This window comes from Phytophthora sojae, assembly GCF_000149755.1.
Source record: "Phytophthora sojae unplaced genomic scaffold PHYSOscaffold_5, whole genome shotgun sequence".
Classification (NCBI taxonomy): Eukaryota; Oomycota; class Peronosporomycetes; order Peronosporales; family Peronosporaceae; genus Phytophthora; species Phytophthora sojae.
This window is the reverse complement of record NW_009258119.1, coordinates 501,995-517,409: the sequence shown is the minus strand read 5'-3', so window position 1 is coordinate 517,409 and position 15,415 is coordinate 501,995. Positions and strand designations below refer to the sequence as shown.

General features: G+C 53.9%; 4 protein-coding genes across 4 annotated transcripts; 2 read left to right on the top strand and 2 right to left on the bottom strand.

The window, feature by feature from the left end:
* Positions 1 to 9,179: 9,179 nt before the first annotated feature.
* PHYSODRAFT_510050 (hypothetical protein) lies at positions 9,180 to 10,058 on the top strand (the record flags this gene model as incomplete). The annotated part of the gene is made up of 1 exon (XM_009530002.1): positions 9,180 to 10,058. The coding sequence occupies one exon, from the start codon at positions 9,180 to 9,182 to the stop codon at positions 10,056 to 10,058; it is 879 nt and encodes a 292-aa protein (XP_009528297.1).
* A 700-nt stretch (positions 10,059 to 10,758) lies between these two features.
* Positions 10,759 to 12,084, top strand: PHYSODRAFT_506431 (hypothetical protein; the record flags this gene model as incomplete). Its single annotated transcript, XM_009530001.1, has 2 exons — positions 10,759 to 11,433; positions 11,509 to 12,084. 2 exons carry the CDS (start codon positions 10,759 to 10,761, stop codon positions 12,082 to 12,084), a joined length of 1,251 nt encoding a protein of 416 aa, XP_009528296.1.
* Positions 12,085 to 12,175: 91 nt separating this feature from the next.
* Positions 12,176 to 14,149, bottom strand: PHYSODRAFT_560541 (hypothetical protein; the record flags this gene model as incomplete). The annotated part of the gene is made up of 1 exon (XM_009530000.1): positions 12,176 to 14,149. The coding sequence occupies exon 1, from the start codon at positions 14,111 to 14,113 to the stop codon at positions 12,176 to 12,178; it is 1,938 nt and encodes a 645-aa protein (XP_009528295.1). The 5' UTR covers positions 14,114 to 14,149.
* Positions 14,150 to 14,652: 503 nt separating this feature from the next.
* Positions 14,653 to 15,051, bottom strand: PHYSODRAFT_399646 (hypothetical protein; the record flags this gene model as incomplete). The annotated part of the gene is made up of 1 exon (XM_009529999.1): positions 14,653 to 15,051. A coding segment is annotated over one exon (399 nt), but the record flags the coding sequence as incomplete, so codon positions are not given.
* Positions 15,052 to 15,415: the final 364 nt, after the last annotated feature.

The window sequence follows — 15,415 nt, the reverse complement described above, 5'->3', positions numbered from 1 at the left end:
CATCATGTCGGGCATGATCGTCTCGGATGGGCGCGATCAGGTTTCCTAGCTGACTCGATCCTCTGCGTCCGTGTCACGGACTCCGTGACCAAGCACATGGTGCTCGAAGTGTCCGAAGTCCCCATGTACAATGAGCTCGTGCTTGCATAACGAAACCACTACGTTTTCCCTCCCTCTGACGGTGAATCTTGAACGCGATCGTCTCTACATGTTGTGTTGTCCATCGGCGTGCCTCGACGTCGTGCTAGCTAGCACGCCTTGGAGTCGCCACCAGCCCGGACGATTCGAAAGCTGACAATTCACAGGCAAGTCGACCAGGTCACCACTGGGCCCAGCTGGCTAGGCGGAGCGAGAATCAGAAAAATGAAGGCGCCTGCGCCGAATGCCGTGCCGCAGAGCTGCAAAACTGCGAAGCCACCCAAAACGTACAGACATCGAGTCTCAGTGCGGGATGTTACGGTACTCGCCGTTCCACTAAAACGTCGAATCCGCGAAAGTGAATTTTGAATCGCGGATCGTGTGGTGGCCGGCGTTGAAGCTGAAGTGCATAGGGCTCAGATGCCGATCCAAGGAAACCCCGACCGCACGCACTCACGGTGACCCAAGTTGTTTGAGTTTTCGTTGACTTTGAGCCCCTTCGACATGTCGGCGGCGCGTAACAAACGCTTTTAGCAACGACGAACGAAGTGCTCGTCATTTGTGAAGAGCTGAGCTTTGGTCTTGGCCGGAAAGCCGGCGCCCCAATCGTCTTGAGCCGATAGGCGTGCTCAACTCAATCTCGAGTGAAGCATCGGTGGCGATGCGAAGGCACGAGCGACGAACGACCTCGCGTCGAAGAGAGTGATGTCCGTTCCCCACCGAAGTGGAAATGATTGCTAGAGCACTGAAGTAGCGAAGCGGATCTGCTGTCGCTTCTCCGTTCCTGACGGCGACGTCGGCGCCGGATGGCTCTCAGTCGAAACATCACAATGCATAATGGATCTGGAACTGCCAGGATACGATCCCTCCACTACGCATACCGTCGCAGTCCAACGGTGGAGCCAACGCAAGGATCAACACCAAAGTTCCATCAAGATCATATCGCTGGTAGTGTCCATTTCGATTTTAGTCCCGAAGTCTCCACACGATGAAGTGGAGATCGAGCAAGCGCTTCACCAACCCGTTCGAGCCGCTTGACCTCTCACCCCAAGCAACATCCGAGCTCGAGGCGCTCCGGTCATCGCGTCACGCTTTCCGCCCCTACAGCCTAGACCTGTCAATTAGACTACGCTACCTAGGCCTTATTGCATACATTATTCACTCATCAAGTCGACTGGAACTGGCTTTTTAACTATCTACGAAGTTACAAAAATAGCCACAATCACGCTAAAATTCGGACTTACACGGAGCCGGTCGGACTTTAGCGGGCGTGATTATCACATCCCCCATTTGAAAGTTGGCGCGCGGCGGACGGACGGACCGAGGCAGCGAGCGGAGGGCGCCTGGCGTAGAGAAGCGAGTGGCGAACTGCAGCGACAGCGGACACACACAACAGTGAGTACTGCATGTCCATACATAAATAAACTACTTTACGGTTTCGGGAGTTCCGCCTGTTGGGATAACTGGTACCTTCAGGGCAGTCGAGGGTTTATAGTACGGAATTAGGGGTAGACTGGTGCTGATTAGGCGTTCTTAGGGACACCTATTCAAGAGTCCGTGGGATGTTGCAGTAGGCCGCCATACCTACGAGACGGCCCACTCCGCGCCGAGACACCCACGGACGGCCCAGCCGCCGGACAGTCGCTCTGAATCCACAACATTACTGCTTTGTATGAGTGTCCGATTTAATTATTTGGCATGATTATACTGTAGTACTGTGGCTTTCTGCTTCAAACCCGTTACCATCCTTAATAAGGTTTTTTTTAAACGCCTTTTTAGGATAAGAAAGATTGCAGCTGGCACCCGCCGCCGTACTAAGACTTAGCTCTGTCGCACCTTTTGCTCTTCGGAGCCGCGACCCTGAGGCGCCCATGTTTGCCCGCCAGCGGCATGGGAACTCTCATACCCAACCGAGTTTTGGCAGATCCATGTGGCGATAAAAGCCGGCTTTGCCGGGTCGCCTGTTTAAAACTCGGAGTAGTGGTCGTGTTACACTAGTAGTGTATGGGACCGGCACGTTGGATTGGGGGAAACCTCGGTTCGGTGCTTCTGTGTCCGCGATAGAGTGCATGCGGCCAGCCACGTGGCTTGGGTGGGGACCCGAGCCGAGCCACTGGGGACAGTGACTTGAGGGCTTATGGCTTACCTTTTGTTTAGCGGCGAACTGAGACCGTCACTTCCTTTCGGGGGGCGACGGAAATCTTTTTGCTTCGGCAACTGGAACCGCTTACCGCATTTCCGACCCACCCACACCCAAACATACAATCCAACATCACACAAGAAAAAAGAGGGCGGTATTTGCCTTGCTACATAAGGGGATTCTAGCATATTTCCACCCGCAGAAAATTTGTTGATGTGTGCTACGTAGCATACGCATTTTTGGGTTCTGTACCGATTTCCGGTCTAAACGCTCCTTCGATGCCTATGATACCAGTTGATGTTCCGGTACACAAAGCAATACCCAACAACTGACCCATTACCCCTTACAACCCAAAGTGGTTTATTGCCTGGGCTGAGAAAGCTCAGTGGCATTAAGCAGACACTCAGAAGCTTGGCTAATGAGGCGTCTTACCATCGTATAAGTTGCAGTTGGTATAAAACACTGGAAATGTCGTAGGTGATGTGGTCACATTAGGATTTTCTGCAGACGCAGCTTGCAAACAGGCATAGATATCCCTTGGCAGCAAGGAAGGCATCAATCTCTTCAAGGCGGTGCGGCGGAAGACAACCGGCATCGGCGATTCTGACACTTCATTCGCGCTAGGAGTTCCAACGGGTCAGGCCTGTCCAACCACGCGTGAGCGGCGGGGGCGATCGCGAAGACGGGCTGAAATGACTCTATCCCAACTGGATCGTGTTAGAGAAAACGATAGAGGGAAGCAGCGCAGTAGAGCTAATCGTTCGGCGTCTCAGATTATTCGTGACAGAGAATCCAGCGCGCGCCGCTATCGAGCTAGACGAGAGCAGATGTCGTCGGCTCAGTTCGAAAACATTCGAGAATCCAATCGGTCGTCTCAACAAACCAGTCGATGCAGCCGCCCTGAAGACCAACAGCGAGACTTGCGTGAGACCGATGCATCGTCTGCAACCGCGCGTCGCGGGGCAATGTCTGAGGATGAGCGCCAAGCTTTAAGAGATCGCGATGCGGCAGCCCGGACGAGAGGCATTGACAGAGGAGGAGAAAGCGCGAAGACGAGAAGCTGAGCGATTCCGTAGGCGGTCGTGCCAGTACAAAAATGGACTCGCATACTACGAAGACTTTGATCCAGCCATGGTTCCAGGTGGATGCCATTACTTTACGCGCTTTACGGACGATAGTCGCGAGACAGAGAGGGTGTGTCGTTACTGTAATGCGTGGAAATTCCCCGATGAGACTGCCGCTTGCTGCTGTCGAAACGGCTTGATCCGCGTTCCACCGTCTCGCGCATCCCCCTCAGTGTTTCTTCAACTGTTCGACATCGCGGCGTTTATGCGTTCGATTCGTGCGTACAACAACGTCTTCGCGTTTACGTCGATGGGCGCTTCACGGTCGCGCTCTCTTGCTGTAGATCACAGTGTGGCTCGGGATGGTGTGTACAACTTCCGCGTTATGGGCTCGGTTTGCCATCGAATTGGGTCGTTATTGCCGTCGGAGAACGGGCGGTCAATGTACGCACAGGTCTACATCAACGATCCGGATATGAATGCGCGTGTGACAAGTCGGATGCAGATGACAGACGGTTTGGATCGAGCGGTTCTGGAAAAGATTGATGAAATTATGGAAAGGCACAACCCTTACGCGCAACAGTTTCTTCACGCGCGGAGTATATTGGTTCAGCGGGCCCAACCTGCTTACGAAGAAGCGGCCGCGGAACAGGAACGGCGAAGGGCCGCTGGAGAAGAGATACCGGACGATGATCCTGCATTGCGTTTGCAGAACCTTATCCCTCATAACGATGACTTCCGACTCCGACTGCATGTGTCTCGGAATGCAAAGCCGGGTACGCATAACACCCCAACGGCATCCGAAGTGGCAGCAATTGTGGTTGATGAGCATGCGGTTCAGTCTCGCCATATTGTGCTCTCTACTCGTCAGGCTGGCTTCAAGCGTATATTTGAGACTAGCGACAGCTACGACCCACTACAGTATCCACTGCTCTTACCTTACGGCGATACCGGGTGGACGTATGGCATTCCGTACGTGGGAAATCCGACTGGTTCCGATGGAGAGCTATTACGGATGTCACTAAGGGAGTTCGAGGCATATCTCCTGTACGACAGGTCGGCAATAAGTCTCTCATCCCGCGAGGTGGACGTCTCACACAGCAGTATTGTGTAGACCAGTGGGCAAAGTGTGAGCAGGAGCGGCTACGCTACATAGAACTGAACCAACTTCAGTACCGTCTGGAGACACTTCAGAGACTAAGCGATGCTTTGCGCAGCGAAACCATTGATGTTCACAGAGTTGCAGCTGATGCGGAGGTGGAACGACGCGCTGCCGGGTCTACCAGAGAGCAGACCGGTCGTGAAGAAGAGAATTGCGATACACCTGACGCCGAAAACATCGGGCGCAAGAATATTATACCTCCCACGTTTACGGGAGGGCCCCGCTACATGTACCAACGTTTCCTCGACGCTATGGCAAACGTAAGAGAGACCGGCGCGCCAAATCTGTTCATCACCATGACGTGCGACCCTAACTGGCCAGAAATCAAGGAGAATCTGTGACCGAACGAGAAGGCGACTGACAGGCCTGATGTCGTTGCGCGAGTATTCATGCAGAAGCTGAAAGCGTTTAACAAAGACCTCGACCAAGGCATCCTGGGTATCCAAGCCGCTCGGGTCCATGTGGTAGAATATAAAAAGCGAGGGCTTCCTCACGCACACATTCTTCTAATTCTGCGACCTGAAGATAGACCCGTGTCCGCAGTAGACGTGGACCGATTAGTGTCGGCAGAGCTCCCTGATAAGGATAAGCACCCCGAACTTTACGAAACGGTGATCTCAAGTATGATGCACGGTCCATGTGGAAGACAGAATCTGAACTGCCCCTGCAAGAAGAACGTTAGGTGCTCTAAGAAGTTCCCCAAGCCTCTTACCGAGATAACGACCATGGTCCAGGATAAGAGTCCTGGACACCGTCGGAAACGCCGTTCCGGTGGGTTTGTGGTCCACAAAGGTAAAGTGTGGGACAGTGCGACGATCAACCAATGGATTGTGCCATACAACCCATTTCTATCGCATAAATACAATTGCCACATCAACGTCGAAGTCTGTTCGACAAACAGGGCTGTCAAGTACATCTACAAGTACGTGTATAAGGGCTCGGATATGACCACGACCACTATTGAAGGAGAAGAGATTCAAGCCAACGAGATTCTTCAGTATTTGCTCGGGCGCTACATTCCTGTTGAAGCCTGTATGCGGCTGTTGAAACATCCAACTCAAGGGTCTACGCACTCAGTTGTGAACTTACCCGTTCACTTGGAGGGTATGAGCTTGGTTGCATATCGACAGCACGCGACGAATCGACAACTGCGAAACTTGGTGCGGACTGGCGTCAATACGATGCTAACTGCATTTTTCAAGTTGTGTACAAACGACCCCATTGGAACGGCCGATCTTCTGTACAAAGATGTCCCTACAAAATACCGCTGGGTTAAAGAGGACAGAAAGCACTGGCAACCGTATAAACAATACGTGGCTTCGCTGGGACGCATGGTGCATGTGTCGCCTCAAGATCCGGACAGGTTTTACCTGCGACTTTTGTTGTGTCACAGGCGGTCTCCTAAATCTTTCGAGGACCTCCGAAGGATTAATGGTCACTTGTATTCCACTTATCAAGAGGCGGCTGCAGCTGCAGGGTACTTGGAAAACGACCAAGAGTGGCAAGACTGTCTGGCGGAGTTGGCATTGTTCATGATGGCTAAGGAACTGAGGCAGCTATTTAAAATTATCCTGGTGTATTCGCTGCCGCGCAACGCCAGAGAACTTTGGGACAACTTCAAGGTGCAAATGTCCGAGGATATTGTTCGGCAGATCGAGCATTATGATGCGGAAAAAAAAAATTGAACGCGAGGTGGACTTTCGCCTAAGGATGGCTGAGTACAAAGCCTTGCTGGATGTGGCCAAATACCTAGATTCAAACGGGAAGACACTCGAAAACTACGGTCTTCCTGATTTGTCGTTCTACAGCGATGTCGCGGCGGAGGTTGATGAACAAGATGCTCGGCCGGTTGATATCATCCACCAAGAACTCGACGCGTATAGCACAAGTGATCTCGAAGAGACCGCTATGCTAGCTGATCAAATGAACGAGAACCAGAAGGAAGTCTTCGACCAAGTGATTGAAGCGGTGCATCATCCGGTACAAGGGCAGAAACTATTTTTTGTGGATGGGCCGGGTGGTACTGGCAAGTCGTTCCTGTTGGAGCAGATACTTGCTCATGTTCGCTTGCAACGCAAGGTTGCAATTGCTGTGGCTTCCAGTCGTATTGCCGCTACTCTTTTGACAGGGGGCCACACAGCCCACTCGACGTTTCGAATTCCGCTCAAGTTGTCCGAGTTTGCAACCTGCAGTCTATCCTGGCATAGAGCTAAAGCAAGAATGGTTAGAGAGTCAAGTCTGATCAATTGGGACGAGGCACCAATGATGAACCGCGCGTGCTTTGCGGCTGTGGATAGAACATTTCGCGATATCATGCACAATGAGACTGAGCCGTTTGGAGGAAAGATGATGGTGTTCAGTGGAGATCATCGCCAGATTTTGCCAGTCCTGAAGGACGCTACGAGGGCCGAGACAGTGAAGGCCTGTTTCAAATCTTCGCCACTCTGGGGGCATTTGCGTCAAGTGCGGCTAACGGAGAACATGCGTGTGTGGACAGCTCCTGACCAGGTCAGCGCAGCCGAGTTAGCTGAATTCTCTGATTTCTTACTCCAGATAGGCAAGGGCCGCTATCCAGTCAACTCGGAGATCGGTGAAACCGATATTTGCCTTCCGCGCGATATGTGCATCATACCGGGAAATACCGAATCATCGTCTGTGGTTGATGAAGAAACAAAAGAGAGTGACGAGATGGAGGCGCCGCCCAACTTTAATCTTCTACCGCCATAGGATCATGAAGACACAGAAGACCCAGATGACAGTCGCCGAGAGCGTAATGTCAACGCTCTTATTGACGCTATCTACCCAAGCGTAGAAAACAATGACTTACCAGATGAGTACTTCGTTGAACGAGCCATTCTAGCACCTACGAACGCAAGTGTCAGGCGTATCAATGACATGGTGTCTGCGCGTCTTTCGGGAGACACAAGGGAGTATCTCTCCAATGATTCGCTGGAGGGAGTTGCGGACCCGAATATGTTTGAGCAAGAGTTCTTGAACTCGTTAAACTTTTCTGGCATTCCCCCGCACAGGATAGTGTTATGGGTTGGCGCTCCCATCATCATGATTCGAAACCTGAACAGCGATGCTGGATTGTGCAACGGAACACGGCTTCGCGTGTTGTCTCTGCGCGAGAAAAGCATCGAAGCAATTATAATGTCGGGACCTTTCAAGGGGAAAAAGGTCTTCATTCCGCGGATCATCTTCTACACAGAGGATGACGATAGAGAGTTCCCGTTCAAGCTCAAGCGCAAGCAATTTCCAGTTGTACCAGCTTTCGCGATGACTATTAACAAGGCCCAAGGACAGTCTATCCATCACGTGGGAATTTACTTAGAGTCACCCGTCTTTGCTCACGGACAACTCTACGTGGCGCTGTCGAGAGTTACATCAAGGAAGGCGATCAAGATTGCAGTGGACCCGGAGGCAATCGATGAGGAAGGGAATGTTCACACAAAAACATAGTGTATCGCGAGAGATTGAGACACAGAATTAACTCAAACACGTGTTACCAATCTGAGAAAAAGCACGTGAGTACAGACAACGACTTACAAAGCCGGCATGCTTAATGCCATCCTCCTATATAAAAACAACGATAAATTCCCTCCCGTCAAATCTGTAAAACTGTCATAAAACACACGGCGTGTTGCATAAAGTACACACGAAAACATATAAAGTACACAAAACCAAATGGTATACAAAGATGAAGTCATTTGATTAAATCTGATTGGCTGGTTTGCTTATATTAAGCTTTGCTTGACTTCGTCTGCCGGCTTTTTGTGTCTGCCGGCTTTGTAAGTCGTTGTCTGTACACAAGTAATTACTTCTCCGGTCCGGAAAAGAATTAACAGTTAGGTTTTCCATAAAAAACCTCAAACCATCTCGATGTATGATTGGTCATATTACCTCTATGTACCTCACTTCATTGGACAAAACTCTAACATCAGTGATTTGTATGCAACAAACCTCAAACACGATTGGCTGTTTTTCTTGCCTTGGAATATTCAACTGTTTACGACATTATATCACAGGAATAAACTCTCTTTCCGCTTTCTCATGTGTATTTCCAAGTTCTAATCTGATCATTTTTGATGGCGCAGCGAATTTAAACCTCACACCTGTGGAAACAGATTGTTTAAACGTCCCGATAACTACCTGAAAGGGCGGGAAAATGGATTTATCAAAAATACTACGTTATACACCAGATCCAGAGCTTAAATTTAAGGGCAGCTACAGCTCTGTTGGAGCTGTAGAACGCAATATATAGTCTGATTAGAGAACTGTTAATTCTTTAGCGGACCGGAGAAGTATACACGTAATTATATAAAAGTTTGACTGAGCAGATAAGTAGGTAAACTCCAAATGCGTCAAGACCTAAAGACCACCTGCCGCAGCGAAGTGGAGGCGGGCAATCTAACAAATCAAGCCCTAGCGTCCGCGTAGCGGACGCCCAGAGCGCTAGTTCGCACCTATGAGCATTTCCTGCTCGATGAGAACAGCCAAGTGGACGAAAACCGATGGAAGTTCATGTACGAGAAGGACGACGTTAAATCCTACGCCGAACGCGCCGGGCTCTCCACGCCGATTCCAGGGACGGAGGCTTGTCATCGCCCCCGATCGCATTCGTCGTCGACCTCCGAGCTACCGATTGTGCTCGTGGCCGGCAGTATTGAAGGAGATGGACGATACCATCTACGGCTTCACATGCCCGACGCTCGACATGATGCGCATCAAGACGTCGTACATCCAGGACACCATGTACCGGGCCTGCGTGCTAGCCACGCTGGTGAAGCCTACAGCAGAGCACCCGTTCCGCTCGGTCACCGTCAAGTGGGTCGAGAAGGGTCAGCCGCTGCACGTCCGCGCCTTGATCAAGAACCGCGACTTCGTGTATATGGAGTCGACAGGCACCCGGACCCTGCGCAACGGCGAGCGGGTCGGCTATCAGCTCGTCCACTCGGTGCAGTTCCCCGAGACCCCCGCTCGAGACTCGGCCATTCGGGGCAACATGTCGATGACGGCAGTGTACCAGCAGCGAGACAGCAACATAGTGGACGTGTTCATCAAGGGCTTCTTGAACCCAGCCGGCGGGTTGGCGCGCTCTATCATCACCCGTTCAGCTGCCAAGGCGCTGCTGTCCGTGTCCAAGAACGTTTACTGCGCGCAGATGAAGAAGCTCGCGTGGAGTATCCGCCAGCGCTGTCCTACGATGGAAAGGCAGCAGCGGCAAGAGAGCTCCGCGGTCTGCGTACAAGCGTGCTTGACCAGACCTTCTGGCACCCGCCGGCTGCTGCATCGCAATCTTTGCTGCGGCGGATGTTCACGCTACGTGTGCTCAGGCTGTCGAATCCAGAGGAAGCTGCACTTCATGATGCTTGACCGCAAGATGTTGCAGCAGGAGGTGGCCTTCTGTCCGCGGTGTTACAGGGAAGCGCTCGACGCCAAGGCGGCGACCGTGGCCAGCCAGGAACTGCTCTTCAACGACGTCTACGGCCGGAACGAGCTGTGCGCCATCACGTCCGGCACGGAGATCTCCCTCTTCGACGAGCTGAACTGAGCCGCCCCTGGCTTAGGGTACGTGTAGCGTAAGATAACAACAGTTCAATATTTATGAGGCCGAAAGCCGCGATACAGTTGAAGAGATTGCACCCGACTCTGCTCGAATGACAAGGAGCGCCGGATTGCTTGGTGAGCAAGGAGTCCCCATCCTGCCCGAGAGAGCCAGGATCGTCGCCTAGTCTCTCTCGGACATCCAGCTGTGCATCACGGCGTGGTGTTACCGCTACAGCGTGAGGTCCAAGTGCGCGCAGTCTTACCGGTAGGCCGTTGAAGTTTTGGACGCTGAAGCTGGTTGTGTTGTGCACTTGACAAATCGTCGGTCAATGCCAACAATGACTTGTATCTCTTCGTCTGACCACGCGGAGTCCTGTTTGCTTTCGCCGGTGGACGACAAACAGGGGCCACGCGTTTCGTTTGTCTCGAGAGCTCGATTCTCTATCTTCCTGAGCCAAAGTGACGTTATGCCGGGTCTCTCTGCTGTGACTTTGGCTCGAAAATGGGCACGAACACTTCAAATCCTGCAGTGTCCGCGCGCTGGAACGGGATGGGACTGACTGACGTATGGCGCATGGCCTGGGCTGGCCTGGATCAGCATCATGTGGTGGCGTTCCCGCAAGAGAGATCATGCAGCTGGGAGCGCACTCGGCTCGAGTAAGGAGGACACAACGGCATTGGTACACGCTGTAGCACCCGCGGCAATGGGCTTCACTGACCCTTTCGCCGGAAAGCTTGCGGACTCGTCGGTATCCGCTGGGTCTGCAGGCTCCGTCGCTGGCGTCAAGATGGATCCGTCCGTGAGCAAGCACCACACGAGTCCGTTCCCGCCGCTGCAGTTGTCGCCGACCACCGCCGCGGAGATGGAGAACCTGGCGCAGAAGCTGGTAGCTCGTAACATCGGTATGTACGAGGGCTTCCTCATTGACAGCCAAGGCAAGGTGGACGAAAGCCAATGGAAGTTCGTCTCGTCCAAGGACGATCTGCGGGCCTACGCGGAGCTGCCGCGCGCGTCGGAATCGCAGAGCGCGTATCAACTGGAGACGCCGGCGGCGGATCTACCTGTTGTCATGATCACCGGAAGCATCGTGGGCGATCTCGACGATGTAATGTACGGCGTCACTTGCCCTACCACGGAGCAGATGCGCGTCAAGACGTCCTACATCCACGACGACATCCCCAGTAGCTGCGTGCTTGCAAACCTCGTGAGCCCCACCTCGGAAAATCCCTTCAACGCTGTGACGATCAAGTGGGTAGAGGTTCTCGTGCCGCTGGCAGTTCGACCAGTGGTCAAACATCGCGACTTCGTCTACATGGAGACAACAGGAATTGAGAGGCTACGCAATGGCGAGCGCGTAGGGTATCACATTGTGCACTCGGTTCAATTCCCCGAGACGCCGCCGCTCGATTCTCACTTCCGCGGCAACAGCTCCATCAGCATTTTGTATCGCCAGCGAACCACGAACATGACGGACGTTTACATTAAGGGCTTCTTCAATCCTGCGGGAGGCATCATGCGCACCATTGTGATCCGATCAGCAGCTCGGATACTGCTGTCCGTGGCCAAAGATGTATATTGCGCGCAAATGAAGAAGCTGGTGTGGGCGCTTCGACAGCGCTACAATGGCGAGACGTCGTCTTCGAGCTCCGAATGCACCACGGACAGCTCAGCTGGGGACTCTACGCTAGACGACAAGTGCTGCTCCGGCTGCGGCAAGAAGCAGTCGGTGTTTGTCCAGGCCGCAAGTCGCACGAACCGCGGCTCCAAGATGCTGCAGAAGAGGAGGCACTGCAAAATCTGCATGCGCTACATGTGCCTGGACTGCCGGAGGCAGCACCAGCTCACGTTCGTCCTCCCCGACCAACGACTCAAGCAGCGGCTTGTCACGATTTGCCGGAACTGTGAAGTCGAGGCTCTGTCTGAAAGCGCGATGGCTATCGCTCGTGACGATCTACTGCAGAGGAACCAAATGCAGCGTTGGGATGGAGACGACGTTTTCAACACGGCCATCTCGACAGCGAGTAGTTAGATGATAGGCAGGCAAATTCAAACGTATAATGATGACTATTTTCAAGTAAAGCCCACGAGGAGCACTTGGCTGGGTCTACAAGCACGCTGCATCAATACCTAGTAAAGCTCAGGTCCGCGCCCTTGGGGGCCGACTGAACGATGTGATCCACCATCTGAGGGAGCATGCGCTGGTTGACGGTGTGCCATCCGAGCGAGATGGACTGGTCGAAGCTGCCCGTCCAGCAGTGCTCGTAGCCGCGGCCATCCGTGACGCCGTAGACGATGGATCCGTTGTAGTATGGCTCCTTTGTGGTCTTCAGATAGTCTTCAAGCAGGAACACGGCGTCGTTCAGGTAGTAGCTGTCGGTGACGCCCACGTAGACGTGGAGTTTGTTGACGAGCTTGGCGCCAAGTCCGCGAGCGTTCCATTCGCGCTGCAACTTGGCACGAACGTCGTAGTGCGCCTCCCAGTACTGCACAACTTCCGGGTGAACTTCACCAGTGAGCTTGTCCCAAATGGCAGCAGGGTATCCGTCCGTGTTGTTCACAGGAGAAAACACGGCTTGCCAGGCGTCCCATTGACCACCAGAGCGTCCCCGTGATCCCATTGCAAGCTCGTGGTGGTTCTCTTCAGCCATAGTTTCGCGAATATCACCAAGGTAATCGCGTTTGGCACCTCGGTCCTTCTGGGTCCAGTCGCCACGAGCGTAGTAGGCGTTCTTGTTGGCGAACAAGTCGACCTGCTGGAAGCGGTGGAAGTCAAAGGCGTCCGGGCAGAATGACCAGCAGCCGTTGTACTCTTCAGGGTAGTAGACCTGCACCGCGAAGGATTCCCAGCCGCCAGTCGAGCCGCCGTACATGGTGCGGGCCCAGCCTTCGCCAATGCCACGGAATTTCTTGTCGATGTACGGCAGGAACTCGTAAGTGATAGCGTCGCCATACGGCCCAATATTGGCGCTGTTGACCGCGTACGAGTCGTCGTAGTACGGGTTGGCGTGCTGCAGCTGCACCACAATGCCGCGCTTGTTAGTAAACGGATCACCGGGCTTGTCGGACGTCCAGTTGGAGTAGAAGAAGTAGCCATACTGCTCACCTAGCGACGCAGTCGTGGCGTTCTCAGGCGGAGCGGGGAAGAAGCTGTGCTCGAAGTAGCGGTTGTAGTGCGTGTGGTAGATGAACAGCGGGTAGTGCACGTCCTTCATCTCTTCGTCAAAGAAGCGGTGCGGCAGCAGCACCCAGGCCTTCAGGTACACGTCCGTTCCCCAGAACTCCGACAGTGACGGACTGCGGAACGTCACGTGCTTCAGCAGCTCGTGCGGCTCCTCCAGTGCCGGCAGCTCCGGCTCAACGTTGGTTAGCACGAGATCCACAGAGAACGTTTCGGGGTCGTAGAGCGCAAGCTTCGCAGCGCTGTAAAGCGTGCCCGGACTAGTGAGCACACCACCCTCGCTCTCGAACGTGGTGAACCGAGGCAGCTGCAAGTTCTGGCCGTCCGAGCGGTTGTACTCCACGTACGGGTGCAGCACCGCCTGCACCCAGTACTCACCCGCGGGCACTTCGTCCAGGAACAGCATCGGATAGCCCACCGCGTGGGTCGCATTCACCTCACGGTTCTCCTTCCCAACGTCACCGGGCATGAAGTCCCACACATCAACGGCAAAAATCTGCTGGGTAGAAGCCGAGTCGTCCACCAAGAACCTTGGTTGGTCCTCCCCCTGCGGGTCCTTGACCGCGTGCTTCTTGGCGATGCAGACCATCAACCGGCCGGTGATCGGAGCATCATGCAGCGACGCCGGAAAGCTCACGCGGAATCGAGGAGCCGGCGAGTACGAGCTGAAACCGGTGGGGGTGATACCGTTACCGGTGTCTGAAGTACGGTGCAGCAGCAGCAGGAGCCCCGCGATGGCGAAGGACGAGAGCAACGCAACCAGTGAAGCACGGGGGAGCTTTCGTCTGGGGTTCCGCGACGAAGCAGTCGGCGCCACGAAAGACTTGTCGGCGCCTGGAATCAGCGACGATCTCTCGGTGTCGAGGCCCTGCAGCGACATTGGAGGCTGCGTGCAACGGCGGAACCTGGTCGCGAGGCTGGAACTTGGCGAATGAGCGCCATGGCAGAGAGGAGGAAGCGCCGGTCCGGAATGGCGCGCGGCCAGCGGTGTTCGTTGACAGGCAAACATGCACCGGCGATGTGCAACTCTGTTGTGACTTACGTAACTTACATCATGTTTTGTTTGGCGGGGTATAGGAACACGGAGGGTATTTGAAGCTAGTTTTGGCTCTTGTTAAATGATTCCTGAGGATAAGGTTTCCTAGGTTTCTCTTTGATAAATCCTAAATCTTATGGCGATGCTGCTTCCCAGCTCACCATGATTTTAGCGCTGAGCAATCCGGCGGCTGGACGGATATCGATCAACGCAGCCGCCGCTTCATGCTTCTGCCTTGCCGGCGTTGCAACCTCATGACGCACGTCGAGCAAGAGTAAGAATGCAAACGTGCTGTGTATTGGTGTACAAGTGGTGTAAAGCTGAAGTCCATCCACGCAACGGTTGTCCACCCTCTAGGCGCTGCCGGAGTCGTCGTCGAAGGACGTGCTGGAGCTCGTGCTGTTGTCGCCGCAGGTGCACTCGGCCACCGTGAGCACCACGTCCATGGACGCGAGGCCCGTCTTGTAGATGGAGCAGAGGCTCGTCGGGCGGTTGAGGCAGTTGCGCACCTGCTGGAACTCCCAGAAGTCGTTGAGCATGCACAGGTCCTCGCACTTGGCCTCGCGCTCGGCGGGCTGCGAGTCCCACGGCGTGGACTTCATGTGGGCCATGCGGTAGAACATGTCCTGCTTCTTGGCCAGCGCCTTGTGGTCCACCACGCGCTCCTCGACGTGGTGCTGGCTCACGCTCTTGGCGTTGGTGCTGATCTTCAGGTGGGAGGCCTCGTGGGCGGAGGCCGAGACGGCGAGCAGCAGGGCGACGACGGCGGCGAAGGTCTTCATGGTGCAGTCGAGGGCGGATTCTGGGAATGATATCAAGGATGTCGCGCCGCCTGCAGCTCGGGGTGGTTTTCTCGTAACGGATGGGAAATGGGTTCAGTACTGTCTTTCAGAATGAGCCTACGTTATAGCATGTGTAGTGTGGGCTGAGCAAAGGAGGCATTTACCGAATTGTAAATCATTGAAAGACATAAACTTGTCAGAATGATTTGATAATGTGGGACACATGAGTTAGGCGCTGTTTATCCGTTACCCCGTCAAATCGGATTCACGTTGAAGCGAAGCGGATGATTCGGATATCCCAAGTACGAGCAGCTCTGCGATGCGATAATGCGAGCCAAATACACGGTGCACGTTGTTTCTTGCA